At 41.0% G+C, this 15,803-nt stretch overlaps 1 protein-coding gene across 2 annotated transcripts in view; it reads left to right on the forward strand.

Moving 5' to 3' along the window:
* ptpn5 (protein tyrosine phosphatase non-receptor type 5) overlaps positions 1-15,803 on the forward strand; it is a 189,819-nt gene that overhangs the window by 122,141 nt on the left and 51,875 nt on the right. For both annotated transcript variants that reach the window (XM_063063225.1, XM_063063224.1), the window contains exons 3-4: positions 5,786-5,881; positions 11,189-11,493. In XM_063063225.1, coding sequence (XP_062919295.1) covers positions 5,786-5,881; positions 11,189-11,493 — 401 coding nt within the window. The remainder of the gene's footprint in view (positions 1-5,785; positions 5,882-11,188; positions 11,494-15,803) is intronic.

Raw genomic sequence — 15,803 nt, forward strand, 5'->3', positions numbered from 1 at the left:
GATTCTATCAACAATGGTTGTATCATCAGCAAATTTATAGATGGTATTTGAGCTATGCCTAGCCATACAGTCATGGGTATATAGAGAGAGCAGAGCAGTGGGCTAAGTACTCACCACTGAGGTGCACCAGTGTTGATCGTCAGCGAGGAGGAGGTGTTATCACCAATCCGCACAGATTGTGGTCTTCTGGTTAGGAAGTCAAGGATCCAATTGCAGAGGGAGGTACAGAGGCCCAGGTTCTGTAACTTCTCAATCAGGATTGTGGGAATGATGGTATTAAATGCTGAGCTATGGTTGATGAACAGCATCCTGACATAGGTGGTTGTGTTCCAGGGGGTCTAAAGCCATTTGAAGAGCCATTGAGATTGCATCTGCCATTGACCTATTGTGGCAATAGGCAAATTGCAATGTGCAGTGATGTTCTCATCACAGAAGAAAAGATATACCTGCCAAAGAGGGAGTGCTGCATATATGCACTAGACTGGGATGATGGAGAAGGATTTGGATTGTATTGATCTGAGTTTAAAAGAATGAGAGGGAAGTTAATTCTCTCTCTTGTCAAGGTGTGATTTCTGTTGAGGTTGTGGCTCAGTTTCAGTTGTTTTTTTAAGTTCATAGGGATGGCTTTAGGGGCAGAGAGGGGAATTACAGGTCAGGTTATGGTTTAGGGACAGGGAATTAAGGGAGTTAGAGGTCTGGCTAACTCCAGAGGTCTAACTCCACTAGAGGTCTGTGATGGAAGGCCGGCCCTATGGACTTGTGATGACAGACATCCAAATTCTAGGCTTCATTCCATACTCTAAGGCCAGTGATGTAACCTTGGGATGAAGGACATGTGGAGTCTGGGCCTGCTCCGTACCTAAAAGCCAGCGATGTGGACATGTGGCAACGGACATTTGTGGATGTCGGGCTGGCAAGCATTGTGTATAAGGACCAGTGGGTTGGTTGCCCACTGGGTCTGCTGATCCTCCCATGTCAGTGTGTTCCAGGATCAGATGTCCAAATGGCAAGAGGGCATGAGAGCTGATGAACCCCTACCAACACAAGTCTGGAGTTTAGGGTTCTGTCATTGAGTAGTGCTGGGGTCAATTGCAACGATCAAATCCTGCAGGTCAATCAGAAATCCAAAATTCAAGGTACAGTGGCTGAAGCTCTGGACGTATGAGCCTGAAGCCCAATGGGGAATTCAGAGGTCCATCTTACAAGAGTCTGCTGGAGGCCCGGTGGCCCGTCCTGGGATTGGAAGATTGTGTGGATGTGGGGGTGGGTGGGTAGCTGGGAGGAAGGAAAGGAGCTTACTATTGATGTTGTTGTTTTGTTGCCTGTTGTGCTCTGCCAAGCATTGTTGGCATTCTATGTTACTACCAGAATGTATGGCAACACTTGTGGGCTGGCCCCTGCACATCCGTAGGTTGTGCTGGTTTTTAACACAAACAGTGTATTTCACTGAACGTTTTGATGTACACGTGACAAGTATACACTAAGTGACAACTTTATTAGGTACACCTGTACACTTGCTCTTTAATGCAAATATCTAATCAGCCAATCATATTGCAGCAATCCATTGCAAAACAGCATACAGACGTGGTCAAGAGATTCAGTTGTTGTTCAGACAAAACATCAGAAAGGGAAGGAGATGTGATCTGAGTGACTTTGACCATGAATGATTGTTGGTGCCAGACGGGGTAGTTTCAATATCTCAGAAACCGCTGATCTACTTGGATATTCACACAGAGTAATTTCTAGAGTTTACAAAGAATCAGAATCAGAATTAGAATCAGGTTCAATATCACTGGCATTTGTTAACTTAGTAGCAGCAGCAGCAGCCATACAATGCAATACATGGTAATATAGAAAAATAAATAAATAAGGAAATCAATTACAGTATATATATAATAGTTAAATCAAAATAGTGCAAAAACAGAAATAATTTTTAATAAAGTAAGATAATGTTCATGGGTTCAATGTCTATTTAGGAATTGAATGGCGGAGGCGAATAAGCTTTCCTGTTCGGTGAGTGTGTGCCTCCTGTTGATAATAATGAGAAGAGGGCATGTCCTGGGTGATGGGGTCCATAATAATGGATGCTACCTTCCTGAGGCACCACTCCTCGAAGATATCTTGGTTGGTGTGAAAAACAAAAAAAACATCCAGTGGACAGCAGTTCTGTGGGCAAAAACTTCTTGTTAATGAGAGAGGTCAGAGGAAAATGGCCAGACTGGTGCAAACTGACAGTAACTCAAGTAAGCAGAAGAGCACAACACATTGAAGCTTGAGGTAGTTGGGCAACAGCAGCAGAAGACCAGGAACATACTCCAAGTGCATGAATTTAATTCTAATTAATGCTTACAGGGCTAGACAAAATAGATTAGTGGAAAATATTTTCCAAGGCTGGTGTATTTGGAATGAAGGGTCACAGTGATAGGGCGAGAGATTTAGGAAGAGATATTTCCTCACAGAGGGTGGTGAATCTGTGGAATTCTCCATCACAGTGATCTGTTTAGGCCAATATGCCAAGTACATTTACGAAGAGATCCCCATCTCCAGGTCATGCTCTTTTCTCGCTGCTGCCATCAGATAGAATGGACAAGAGCCTCAGGACCCACACCACCAGGTTCACGAAGAGTTACTACCCCTCAAACATCAGGCTCTTGAATAAAAGGGGATAACTACACTCAACTTCACTTGCCCCATCATTGATAGCTCCCACAACTAACAACTAATGATTTCACTTTCAAGAACTCTTCATCTCATGTTCTCGTTATTAATGCTATTTATTTACATTTGTATTTGCATAGTTTGTAGTCTTCTACACTCTGGTTGATCTTTCATTGATCCTGCTACAGCTACTATTCTATAGATTAATTGAGTATGCCCACAGGAAAATGAATCTCAGGTTGAAATACTTATGTTTCTCGAAACAAAATGCATCACAAGATAAAAGGAGAAGTTAGTAACCGGGTACGAAAGTGGATGATTAGCTATGATTATAGTGAATGCCACAGCAGGTTCAAAGAGATAAATGACGCATTCCTTCTGCTATTTTTTGTTTCCTCAACTGTTACTGGCCTGATGCCCTCTGCATATCTAATTGAAATGAAAGAAGAGGGTTTGTTTTGAATCTCAGTGGAGGATCATTCCCCTTGTTAGTGGAGCTAATGCTCCTAGAGCTGTAGGTTCCAACACAGAAACAGGCCCCTCATTTAACATGCCATACCACCCACTTGCCAACCAGTCCCATTTTATTCTTCTTTCAAAGCCATCAACTTGTCTGATATTTTACCACTCACTTCACATACACAACGGACAATCGACAGTGGTCAATTAACTACTCAACCTACTGTTCTTAAGATATGAGAGGAAACTAGATGATCTTGAAAAATCCATTTGGAAATTTGGCGAAGAATTTTCCATTGAGAAAAACAACTGAATTCATTGACTTTTGCGAAGATGGAGGTCTCAGGAAGAAGTGGAGATGTGTTGCCCATTAGCCATTTCTGGTTCAATGGGGCAGCAAATGTTACTTCTGATTATCAGCCTCGCCTGAATGAGGTCTTGATATTGCCATGCATCAGCACGGGCTGCTTCATTTGCAGAGGAAATGTGAACAGAATTAAACATTGTGCAATCATTTGTAAATCTTCCCACTAATGCTGGAGAGAAGGTCATCAACAAAGCAGCTGAAGATGATTAGGCCAAAGGTACTGCCCTGAGAAACTCCTGCAATGATATCATTGGGAAAGGGCTGGAATAATTGACCTCTAATAACTGCAAGCATCATTGCATTTTCAGGTACGACTGCAGCCACTGGAATATTTTCTCTTTCATGACTACTGACCTCAATTTTATTAAGGTGCTTTCAAGGCACACTCAGTCAAATCTTCCCAAAGGCAGTCAGTCTCACCTCACTTCTTTGGTACAACACACATGAATACAGCCAAATGAAGCAGTGTTACTGGGCCTAAGGGTCAAAGTTCAAAGTAAGTTTTATTATCAGACTACATATATGTCACCACATATAACCCTGAGTTCATTTTTCTGTGGGCATACTCAACAAATCTATAGAATGAGCATCTATAGAACTGAACATCTATCAGTATGTTATCAGTAAGAGTGTGCAATTTTACAATTTCTTTGCGATGATTGAGAGTTGACTGAACGGATGGAAATAACAAGATTTGATTCAACTTGCTGTTTATCAATGGAAAGCTCCTGGGCAAATTTCTGCTTGGTAGGTAGATGCCAATGTTATAACTAGAACAGTTTGGTTAGAGTTGCAGCTAGTTTTGCAGTTTTCCAACACTACTGGGATGCTGTCTAAGTCCATAGATATCTCAAATTACAATAAGTAAGGAATTTTATTTATTTATTTACTCAGAACTGCTGCCAGGAATAGGCCCTACCAGCCCTTTGATTCATACCACTCAGCAAACCTGGTTTAATTCTAACCTAATCATGGGGCAGTCTACGAAGTCCAATTAACCTACCTGGCATGTCTTTGCACTGTTGGAGGAAACTGGAGAACCTGGAGAAAACCCACACATTGCACAGGGAAGTCGCACAGAGGACGCAGGGACTGAACTTTGAACTCCGACGCTCCGAGCCGTAATAGCTTTGCTCTAGCTGCTACGCTACTGTAGCACCCCAAATTGCTGAAAAGAGGAATATTGAAGTAGTGTTCATGGATTGTTCAGAAATATGATGAAAGAGGGGAAGAAGCTGTTCCTAAAGCTCAGGCTCCTGATGGTAGAAATGAGAAGAGGCCACATCCCAGATGGCAAGGGTCTTTAACGATGGATGCCACCTTCATGAAGGAAGATGACGGTGAGGCAGGTTGCGCCCATGATGGATCTGGTTGAGTCTACAACCCTATGCAGACTCATGTGATCCTAAGCATTGGAGTCTGCCTATCAAACAATGACGTAACCAGTCAAAATGCTCTCCATGGTACATCTGTACAAATTTGCTGGAGTCTTTGGTGACATACAAAATCTCCTCACACTCCTAGTGAAGTAGAGCTACTGGAGGGCCTTCTTCATGATTGCATCAATATGTTGGGCCCAGGATCCTTGGAAACGCAGACACCCAGGAACTTGAAGCTGTTCACCTTTTCCACTGTTGATCTCTCAATAAGGACTGGTACATGTCCTCCTGGCTTCCCCCTCCTGGAGTTCACAATCAATTCTTTGGTCGTGCTGATGTTGAGTGCAAGATTGTTGTTGTGAAACCAGTCAACCAGTTGATCTACCTCATTCCTGTACACCTTCTGTGCATCTTCGTCACCATCTGAGGTTCTGCCAACAACAGATGTGTCATTGGCAAATTCACAGATGATATGGTGTTTGGCTGCAGAAATAAATATCGCTGTTTTTAGAAGGAGATCAATCTTGTGGTTTCTGTAGCTTTCATTTTTAAAGAATGTAAATTTGATTCTCTACTGCTTTGTTGTCCCTTCACTATCTTTGGGGAAGTAATTCCCATCACCCAAGGATATGCCAAGGTTGCTTTTTTAGAGTTTATTACTTTAATACAAGGTTTCAAGGTAATTCAGTTCATCCCACTGAATAAACATTTATCATGGAAAGTGAATATGACCTTTAAAATGCAGGGCCACATGTTTACCCGGCTTAGACAATGAGAGCCCCTAACAAAGCTAAACAATAATGCTACTTGTTATTACATTTTGTTCAAGACTATCACAGAAGCTTCGCATAAGAAACTGAACAAAATATTTTAAAAATTGTTACGTGTCTTTTTTTTAAGATTTGCTTGCCTTTGTCTCTAGGGTCTTTTGTCTCTTCAGCAAGTACTGTGGGATGCAGGGAGCTGTTGTCCTCTCTTGGCAACAGCTATACTGGGAACTGTGCTGACAGGCTCTGGGGTGAGTAATACTTCTTCTAAATAACTTATTTTATTTTGAAATCTACAGTATTTTCCTGACAACCAATTACAAGAGCATTTATAAAACAATTCTTGGCTAATTCACTTACAATTTGTAAAGTCTTCAGTCATTACCCCTCCCCAAGTTAAGACAATAGAATGATAGGTATGGCCCAAGACACAAGATGAGATTTTAAATTTTCTGTAGTCTCAGTCACCAATCCTAATTCCAGCCTTTTATTTTTGAATTACTTAACTATTTAAAAGTGGATTCCCAACTGCTGCAATTCAAGTAAGACTTTAGACGGTCCAAGTTTTTGTGCAATTACTATATCCTCACTATAATTATACTAACCAGTGTACCACTAAACCCTTCCTGCTGCTAGGCTTTGAGTAAGATTAGGAAAGGGTATCTGCAGAAAGCTAGGTGAGTGAGACTAAGCTCTTTCTGAGTGTCCATGTCTGTTCCGTAAAGGAAGTGGGGAAAATCTGGAGAAATAGTTTGAAAGAGAACTTTGAAGTAGAAAAGGGAGGTGGAGGGTGCTAGGGTCAAGAAAGACTGTTGCATTGAGCTGAACAACAGAGTGGGTCTCTTGGTGCAGATGGCTTGCAAAAATATACTAGAAGGCAATAGCCTATTCAGACTTTAGATATGAAACCTAATAAATATGAGCAATTACACTCTTTATGTCTGCATTGCCATTGAATAAAATTATGGCTGAGCTTTTACCCAAGTACTACTGATTCCACATCCCTTACTGTCGAAAGATCTACTGGTCCTTGCCTTGTGTATATACTCAGTAAATGAGTCTCTACAGCCCACTTAGGAGGAATATGCCAAAGATTTATCACCCTTTAGACAAATACATTTCTTCTCATCTTTCTGCTAATAGCCATCCCATTATTTTAGGACCAAATGTGGTATTAGACAGGCCATTCAGGGAAAATATTGAAACAACATCTTTTGTAAATAGATAAGCCAATTAAGAATATTGTGATTTTGATGAGTTGTTCTTTGCCTTGTTCTTCTAAACTCAAAATCATGTCAGGTCTTTCAATCTGACCTAAATTCCACTCAATCCCATTCTAGTTCTTTTGGATTAGGTCTAAATCTGTCAAATACTTCCAATTTCCAGTTAATTCCTTTTATGACAACCTCTACCTCTAACCTCTTCAACTTTCTTTCCAAAGAGCCGTCCATTTCTCAAGTTCTGGCATTTAAAAAAAATCCTTCCCCTTTATTCTACAGCAGGCCACTGTGCCTTCTACAATACATTGGAATTCTCAACTTACAATTACTTTTTCTCTGCTTTTCACTCCTTCGTTAATACCTACCTTTATGACCATTCTTATGACACTTCCATTTTACTCATACTTAGATTGCCTTCCATGAAATTGGAGCATTTTCCCCTTAGTTCAAAGATTCCTGTTATTTCTTCTCAGAAATGATCCAAACTCAGACTAGGGTTCTCAGACTAGGAAACTCTATTTGAAACTTGAATTGAAAAACATTTGGAACTATAGCAATCTGCTCTTCATGGCTTCAAATATATAATCCCCATTTCATGTACTATTAGATTCTCACTGGGTTACTCCTGATTCATTCCCGGTGTAATTAACTTTCTGTTTACAGTGGGAAGAGTCTTTATCTGACATCTAAAGGCTTCATCTAATACTTCCATGTTAGTTTTAATTTTCTGCCATAAATTTGACAAATGTTTGGGTGGATTTCCCATAGACATCAAATACCTACCTACTCTTTACGAGTTTAAGAAATGTAAGACATGGAAGACAATAATTGAGAGGGAAACCAGGAGGAGCCAAAAGAGATGGAGGAGATCATGAATGGAATTTTTTGCATCTGTATTTACTCAGGAGATGGATACAGAGTCTCTATAGAACTCAGTCAAAAGAATAGTGGGGTCATGGACTATATCCAGATTACAGAAGAGGAGATGCTTCCTGTCTTGAGGCAAGTTGGGGGGATAAGTCCCCAGGGCCTAACAAGGTGTCCCCTTGGACCTTGTGGAAGGCTAGTGCAGAAATTGCAGGAGCTCTTGCGAAGGTATTTAGAACATTGTCCTTACATTCATGTGCCAATCAAAACGTCTCTAAAAGTCCCTAATGTATCTACCTCTCTCACCATCCCATGCAGCACATTTCAGGCACCCACCACTCTCTGTGTATATCAAAAAAAGTGCCTGACATTACCCCCTTTCACCTTACCACATGCCCTCTGGTATTAGACAATTCTACCCTGGGAAAGAGATACTGTCCGTCTACTCTATTTATGCCTTTTTTATTCTTATAAACCTCTATCAGACTTTCGCTGATAGCAACCCAGGTTTGTCCAATCTCTCATTAGAGCACATGCCCTCTAATACAATCAGCATCCTGGTAAACCTCTTCTGCACCTTCTCCAAAGCTTGACATCCTTCCCATAATGGGGAGACCAGAACTGTATGCAATACTCCAGGTGCAGCCTAACTAGCGATTTATAAAGTTGCAACCTAATTTCTTGACTTTTGAATTCAGTGCTTCAACCAACAAATGCCTTCTTAATCATCCTATCACATCGTGTGTAGCTACTTTCAGGAGCAATGAGATTGGACCCCAGGATCCCTCCGCTCATCAGCTCTGCTAAGGGACTTGCCCTCGGTGTGTACTTAACCATGGGTGAAGGCTGGAGGACTGGAGCATAGCAAATGTTGTTCTGCAGTTCGGGAAAGGCTCTAGGAATAAGCCAGGAAATTATAGGCTGGTGAGCCTGAAGTCAGTAGTGGGTAAATTATAGGAAATTATTCTACTAGATATACAGTGTAAGTATTTGCATAGACAGAATTTGATAAGAGATAGTCAACATGGCTTTGTGCATGCTAAGTCATGTCTAACCAATCCTTTATGAGAAATTTAAGAGTTTTTTGAGGAGGTTCCAGGAAACTTGATGAAGGAAAGGTGATGGACATTGTCTACGTGGACTTTAGTAAGGCCTTTGACAAAGTTCCACATCGGAGGCTGATCAAGAAGGTTCAATTGTTTGGCATTTATAATAAAGTAGTAAATGGGGTTCAACCTTGGCTTAGCAGGAGAAGCCAGAGAGTAGTAGTAGATGGTTGTCTCTCTGACTGACTGGAGGCCTGTGACTAGAGGCATGCCATGCGGGACAGTGCTGAATCCATTGTTGTTTGTCATCTATATCAATGTGGTCAACTGGCTTCAGCACATTTGTGGATGACACCAAGATTGGGGGTGTAATGGACTGTGAGAAAGCTTACAAAGCTTGTAGCAGATCTTGAGTAACTGGAAAAATGAGCTGGGAAATTTAATTCAGTCAATTGTTGTACTTTGGGAGGAAAAACCAGGGTAGGACTTACACAGTAAACAGTAGTACACTGTTCCATGCGGTAGAACAAAGGGATCTGAGAACAGAGGTGCTTAAATCCTTGAAAGTGGTGTCACAGGTAGGTAGGGTCAAAAATAGAGTTTGGGTACGTTGGCTTTCATAAATCGAAGTGTTGAGTACAGGAGGTGGGATGTGATGTTGAAGTTTTATAAGACATCATTGAGACCAAAGTTGGAATATTGTTGCCTAGTCCATCAAAGGCAAGTCCATGCCACCAGAGAACACACCTACAAGGAGTACTGCTGCAAGAAAGCAGCATCCATCATGAAGGACACCCACCATGCAGCCCACGCTGTCTTCCCACCACTGCCGTTGGCAAGGAGATACGCGAGGTTTAGGTCTCACACTATAAGGTTCAGAACAGTTATTATTCTTCAGTCATCAGCCTCCTGAACCAGTGTGGATAACTTCACTCATCTTAATTCTGAACTGATTCTCTACACTCAAGTTCTCAGGATTATTTATTGATTGATTGATACATTCATTTATTTTTGTTTACACAGTTTATCTTCTTTTTCGGATTGGTTGCTTGTCAGTCTTTGTATGTGGTTATTACTCCATTGATTCTATTGTACTTATTTGTTCTGTGATTTGTAAATGCCTGCAAGAAAATTTATCTCAAAATAGTGTAGGGTAACATATGCTCAGTGGCCACTTTATTAGGAGCACCTATACACTTGCTCATTAATGCAAATAGAAAATCAGCCAAGTATGTGATCTAAGTGACGTTGACCATGGAATGATTGTTGGTGCCAGATGGGGTGGTTTGAGTATCTCAGAAACTGTTGATCTCCTTGGATTTTCACGCACAACAGTCTCTAGAGTTTACAGAGAATGGTGTGAAGAACAAATAAAAAACATCCAGAGAGCAACAGTTCTGTGGGTGAAGATGTCTTGTAAATGAGAGAGGTCAGGAGAATGGTCAGACTAGATCAAGCTGATAGGAGGGTGAACCTTGAAGTGAATGGGCTACAGCAGCAGAAGACCATGAATGCACACCCAGTGGTCACTTCATTAGGTAAAATGCCCACTGAGTGTATATGCACTTATAATAAACTTGCTTTTAACTTTGATTCTGTTGACCTACCTACCAGAAAGATATCAATAAGATTGAAACAGTACAGAGAAAATATACAAGGATGTTGCCAGGACTTGAGGACCTGAGTAATAGGGAAAAGTTGAATAGGACAGGACTTCATTCTCTGAAGTGCAGGAGAATGTGGGGAGACTTAATGAAGGTATACAAAATGATGAGGGGTATAGACAGGATAAATGCAGGTAGGCTCTTTCCACTGAGGCTGAGTGAGCCTAGAACTAGAGATCATAGATTCAGGATTGTAGGTGAAATATTTAAGGGAACTTCTTCGCTTAGAGAGTGCTGTGCATGCAGAACGTGCTGTCAGTGGCACTGCTGTGAATGGGTTTGACTGCAACACTTGAGGTGTTTGAATAGGTACATGGATGTGAGGGGTATGGATGGCTATGGTCCAGGTACAGGTCAATGGAACTAGGAAGGATAACAGTTCGGTACAGACTAGGTGTGCTGTAACATTAAATAAAATAAGTATATAAAAACATGTATAAGAAGTTTACGTGCTGTTCACTAACCTGCAATAGGCTGGTCCTGGACTTATTTCATAATTTACTGGCATAATTTACATATTACTATTTAACTATTTATGGTTCTATTACTATTTATTATTTATGGTGCAACTGTAACGAAAACCAATTTCCCCCTGGATCAATAAAGTATGACTATGACTAATTGTTTTAAAGCTAATATCAGGCCATAATAATCCTTCATTTTAACTTGTTTGAACATTAACAAAATATAAATAATGCCATTTTTTAAAAACAGACTGACCTCCAAAATTCATTAAAATGTAAATAATTTCTCTTTCTCAGATCCTCTATTGTCTTAAAACAGTTGTCCGACAGTTCTCAACAGAGGCAAGACGGCAGTCGATGAGCCGGCAGCCCTCCTTCACCTATTTTGAATGGCCTGAAGAGACAACAGATGAAATCCCTGACCCAGAGTTCAAAGATCTTGATCTAGAAGATATTGAGGGCCAAGTCTTTTACCAGCCCGAGGAGCAGGAACAGGTAGAGAATCAGGTTCAGGTTCAAACCCTTGAGGGCTCCACAGATCTGGTGTCAGAGTCAGTGGATCAGTCAACACTTGCTGTTAAACCGGTGGGACTTCAGGAGAGGTACGTGTCTGTGTATTGCCACTGTTGTCTCTGTTGATGATTCACACATAACACAAACATCAACTGAAGGAATTGCTAGTAGATAAAGTACTGCAAGCAGCAGGATGGCCACCTTTTCAAAATTGTATAATGAGGCACATTCTATTTTAAAAAATATAGAATGTGTGAATTATGGGTTGTGCTTGTTTCAACCCAATCTATTTTTCTATGCAAGAGGTCCTGCGGATATGTAGAGCTTTACCACAAGGGACCAAATTGTTTTATGTTTGTAAATGTTCTTTTCTCAACTCCTTGAGACAATGATGTTTATGGCTGGTGGAGACAGTGTATTCACATTCCACTATAATAGCTTCCTAATAACCAGTCACAACGTAAAAAGAAACTGGAGATGCTGTATATATACTTCTGTTGGGGGGGGGTGTCCCCTTTGTCATTAATTGTTGATTTCTCTCCACCATAATTGACATGGCTGTCAGTCATGTTTGTCTCATTTGCTGCAGTTCTGCTGTCAATCCCTGCTTCTCCCATTAATTTCTTTTGTCCTCACTTTCCACACCATCAGCCTCCAAATCAACCAATCATCTTCCTTCATGTCTGGCATCTTCAATGAAATTCTAGTAAGGGAATCTTCATCTCCCCACCCTTTCTTATTTTTGAAGGAACTGATCCCTCTCCATGCTCTGGTTAAGTCTTCCATTTCTACCATCACCCATTCTCTTCTTGAGAATACAATTGAGCATTATGCAATTATTGGTGACTACCTAATCTTCTGATAAAGAACACTGATGAAGCAGCTGAAGGTGGTTCAGCCTAATACCCTGTCCTGAGAAACCCCTGCAGTAATATTCTAGAGCTGGGATGATTGACCATCAAAAAAAAACCTGTAGGCATCTTCTTTTGTGTGAAGTGTGATTGAAACCAGCAAAGCATTTTCCCCTTGATGCATAACCACTCCAATTTTCCCAGAGCTCTTTGAAGCCACATTCACCCAAATACTTCCTTGATGTATAAAGCAAAAAATATTTACCTCACTTCAAAAATTCAGCAGTTTAGTTTATATTTAGACTATAGAAGTCTGGAGCTGGGGGTTTGGCAACACAGAAAATGGGTTATGGAAATGGATTACTGTGGAGTAAGTACTCTTTGACGGCACAGCCAAGGACATCTTCCATCATTTTGTTGATGATTGAGAATAGAATGATAGTGTTGTTATTAGTAGGATCGGATTTGTTACATAAGATGGTGTTTGGGCTCAGTCTAGCCCATTAAGCCTGCTCTAACTGGTAAGGTCACAGCTGATCAGGTCATGTACTCAGGTCCACCTACCTGCCTTTTTCTTTTAACCCTTGTGTTACAGCAAGTTGAAACACCTAATGCTTATTGGTCAGCTGACAACCAAACCCAGGCTGGTGTACATAAATGGATTATTGCTCCAATCAATGTCTTTAATGTTCTCAGATAAACCATTTAAATGGTCATGCTTTGGGATGTACAATAAAGTTTTTGAGTTTGAGATTTGTAGTTGCATGGTGTTACTGAATAAAGGAATATTTCAAGTTCCAGCTTTGTCCCATCTACCGGCTTTGGGTCTTATCAGTAGTTTTAGGTGAGCAAACACAGGACCTCAATTCCTCGACTGTGCAAAAATGTATCTAACTGAGTCTTAAATATATTTAATGAAGTAGCCTCTACAGCTTCTCAGAGCAGAGAATTCCAAATTCACTACTCTCCGGCAAAAGCAGTTCTTCCTCACCTGTCTTAAGTCTACTCCTCCAAATCCTGAAGATATATCATCTAGTTCTAGTCTCAATTGCCAGTGAAAACAACTTTCCTGTCTCAAACTCTTTTATCCCTTTCACAACTTTGTATGTTTCTCTTAGATCCACTCTCATTATTCTGAATTCCAATGAGTACTGTCCCAGGCAACTTCATTTCTCCTTATAGGCTAACATTTTCATCTTTGGAATCAGCCTAGTGAACCTGCTCTGCAGCATCTCTAAAGCCAATATACCTTTTCTCAATTAAGGAGACCAGAACTGCAGGCAGTGTTTCCGAAACAGTACCCCGTACAGTTGCAACATAAACACCCTGCTCAGTCCCACTAGCATAGATTCCATTCACTGCCTTGAAAATCTGCTGCACCTGCAAATTGACCTTTTGCAGTTCACGCACAAGCACTCTCACATCCTCCGCTCAACAACATGCAAAACTATCTCAATTTAAATAATAATCTGATCTTCTATTTTTCCTTCCAAAGTGGTTATCCTTGTATTTTCGAACATTGTACTCCATCTGCCAGTCCCTTGCCCACTCATTTAACCCAGCTATATTTCTACAGACTCTCCACATCCTCTGCACAATTTGTTTTCCACTCAATTTAGTGTCATTAGCAAACTTTGATATGCCACACTTGGTCCTTCTTTCAAATTGATGTTGTATATTGTCAAGAGTTGTGGAGCTACAGCAGACCTCTACAACATTTAATGATTGTCAATCAGAGAAAATCTTATTTATCCCAAATCTCTTTCTTCTATTGGTTAACCAATCCTTAATCCACACTAATACATTATCCCCATCTTCCTTACCAACTGCCTTCCAAGGGACTTGGTTAGCACAATGCCTTTAGTACAGATGATCTAAATTCAATTCCAGCTGCTGTCTGTAAGGAGTTTGTATGTTCTCACCTTGACTGCATGGGTTTCGTCTGGGTACTCCGGTTTCCTCTCACAGTTGAAAGATGTACCAGTTGGTAGGTTAAATTTAGGTATCCCAGGTAACCCACTTTGGTAGGTTAATTGGTCATTGCAAACTGTCTCATGATTAGACTTGGATTAAATCAGGGGATTGCTGGGCGGCGCAGGTCAAAGTACCGGAAGGATCTGTTCCATGTTGTATCTCAATAAATAAATAAACTATTGCTTGCCTAGTGGTCCTCTGTTGTTTGTTTAAACATTTTTCCCAGTCCTCCAGTTTCCTACTGCTCTTGGTGACCTTGAATGTATGAAGTTTTAGTTTGATGCCATTGTTTATTTCCTTAATTATCTGAAGCTTACTCTCCTCACCTCTACTGTCCTTGTTTTTAACTGGAATGTACTTTTGTCAAGGACTATGGAAATTCTCCTTGAAGTTCTTCAACTATCCCACCATACTACCTCTGTGCCCAATGCATGCTAGCCACTCCTCCCCCATCTCACTATAGTCCCCTTGTTCAGGCATAATAGGCTAGTTTTAGAGCAAAATATTGCACCTTCCATTTGTATGATAAATTCAATCATACTGTGATCACTCTTTCCAAGAGGATCCCCAACTTGTCTCTTTACACAGGGCTTGATGTAAGATAGGGTTTTCCCTTGTAGGATCAATTGCATGCTGTTTAAGATTGCTGCTAGTAATCCTGAGGTTAGTATCTTTGAGCTCCTTGTTTTTAAATTTATCTTTTGGATACATAAATTTGTTGGACTTCATCCCACTTTTTTCATATATCACTGGTAACTACATGCACCACACCTGCTGGTTGTTTGTTGTCATCGTTAGGTCGCATCTGGGGTTTCCAGTTGGTGGACGATTTCTCTCCATGCCGCTCTGTCCCGATACTTGTCCACAACATCCCTAGTCTTGTTCAGCTTGGTCCAATCCTTGATGTTATCCAGCCACGTTGTTCTATACAGTCACAAACTCCTCAGATAGGACACTGCCAGACAATCTGAACCAGTTCTTTTCTCGCTTTGACAGTCAGAATGGAGAAGTTAGCATCCAGTCAGCACTAGCAGAGAAGGATGACCCTATACAATTACACCAACACCAGGTCAGATCCGCCCTGCACGGAGTCAATGCGAGAAAGCAGCTGGCCCAGAAAGAGTCACCGGAAGAATTCTTAAGGACTGCGCAGATCAACTAGCGGGAGTATTTACTACCATCTTCAGCCTCTCGCTACTACAGCCTGTAGTCCCCACCTGCCTGAAGTCAGCCACAATAATACCCATACCAAAGAAAAGTACAGTGAACTGCCTTAATGACTATCGCCCAGTGGCTCTAATTCCTATCATCACGAAATGTTTTGAGAGACTCATACTGTCTTATATTAAGTCTGCCATACCTGCTGACCTTGATAAATACCAGTTTGCGTATCGTGCAAACAGATCGACAGAGGATGCAGTCATCACAGCTCTCCACACAGCCCTTACAAACCTGGATCAGGATAACAGCTATGTAAGAATGCTGTTTGTGGACTACAGCTCAGCTTTTAATACAGTCATCCCCTACAAACTGGTGCAGACATTGAGCAACCTGGGCCTTGTCAGTTCACTGTG

The sequence above is a fragment of the Mobula hypostoma genome, chromosome 11 (assembly GCF_963921235.1).
Source record: "Mobula hypostoma chromosome 11, sMobHyp1.1, whole genome shotgun sequence".
Taxonomy (NCBI): Eukaryota; Metazoa; Chordata; class Chondrichthyes; order Myliobatiformes; family Myliobatidae; genus Mobula; species Mobula hypostoma.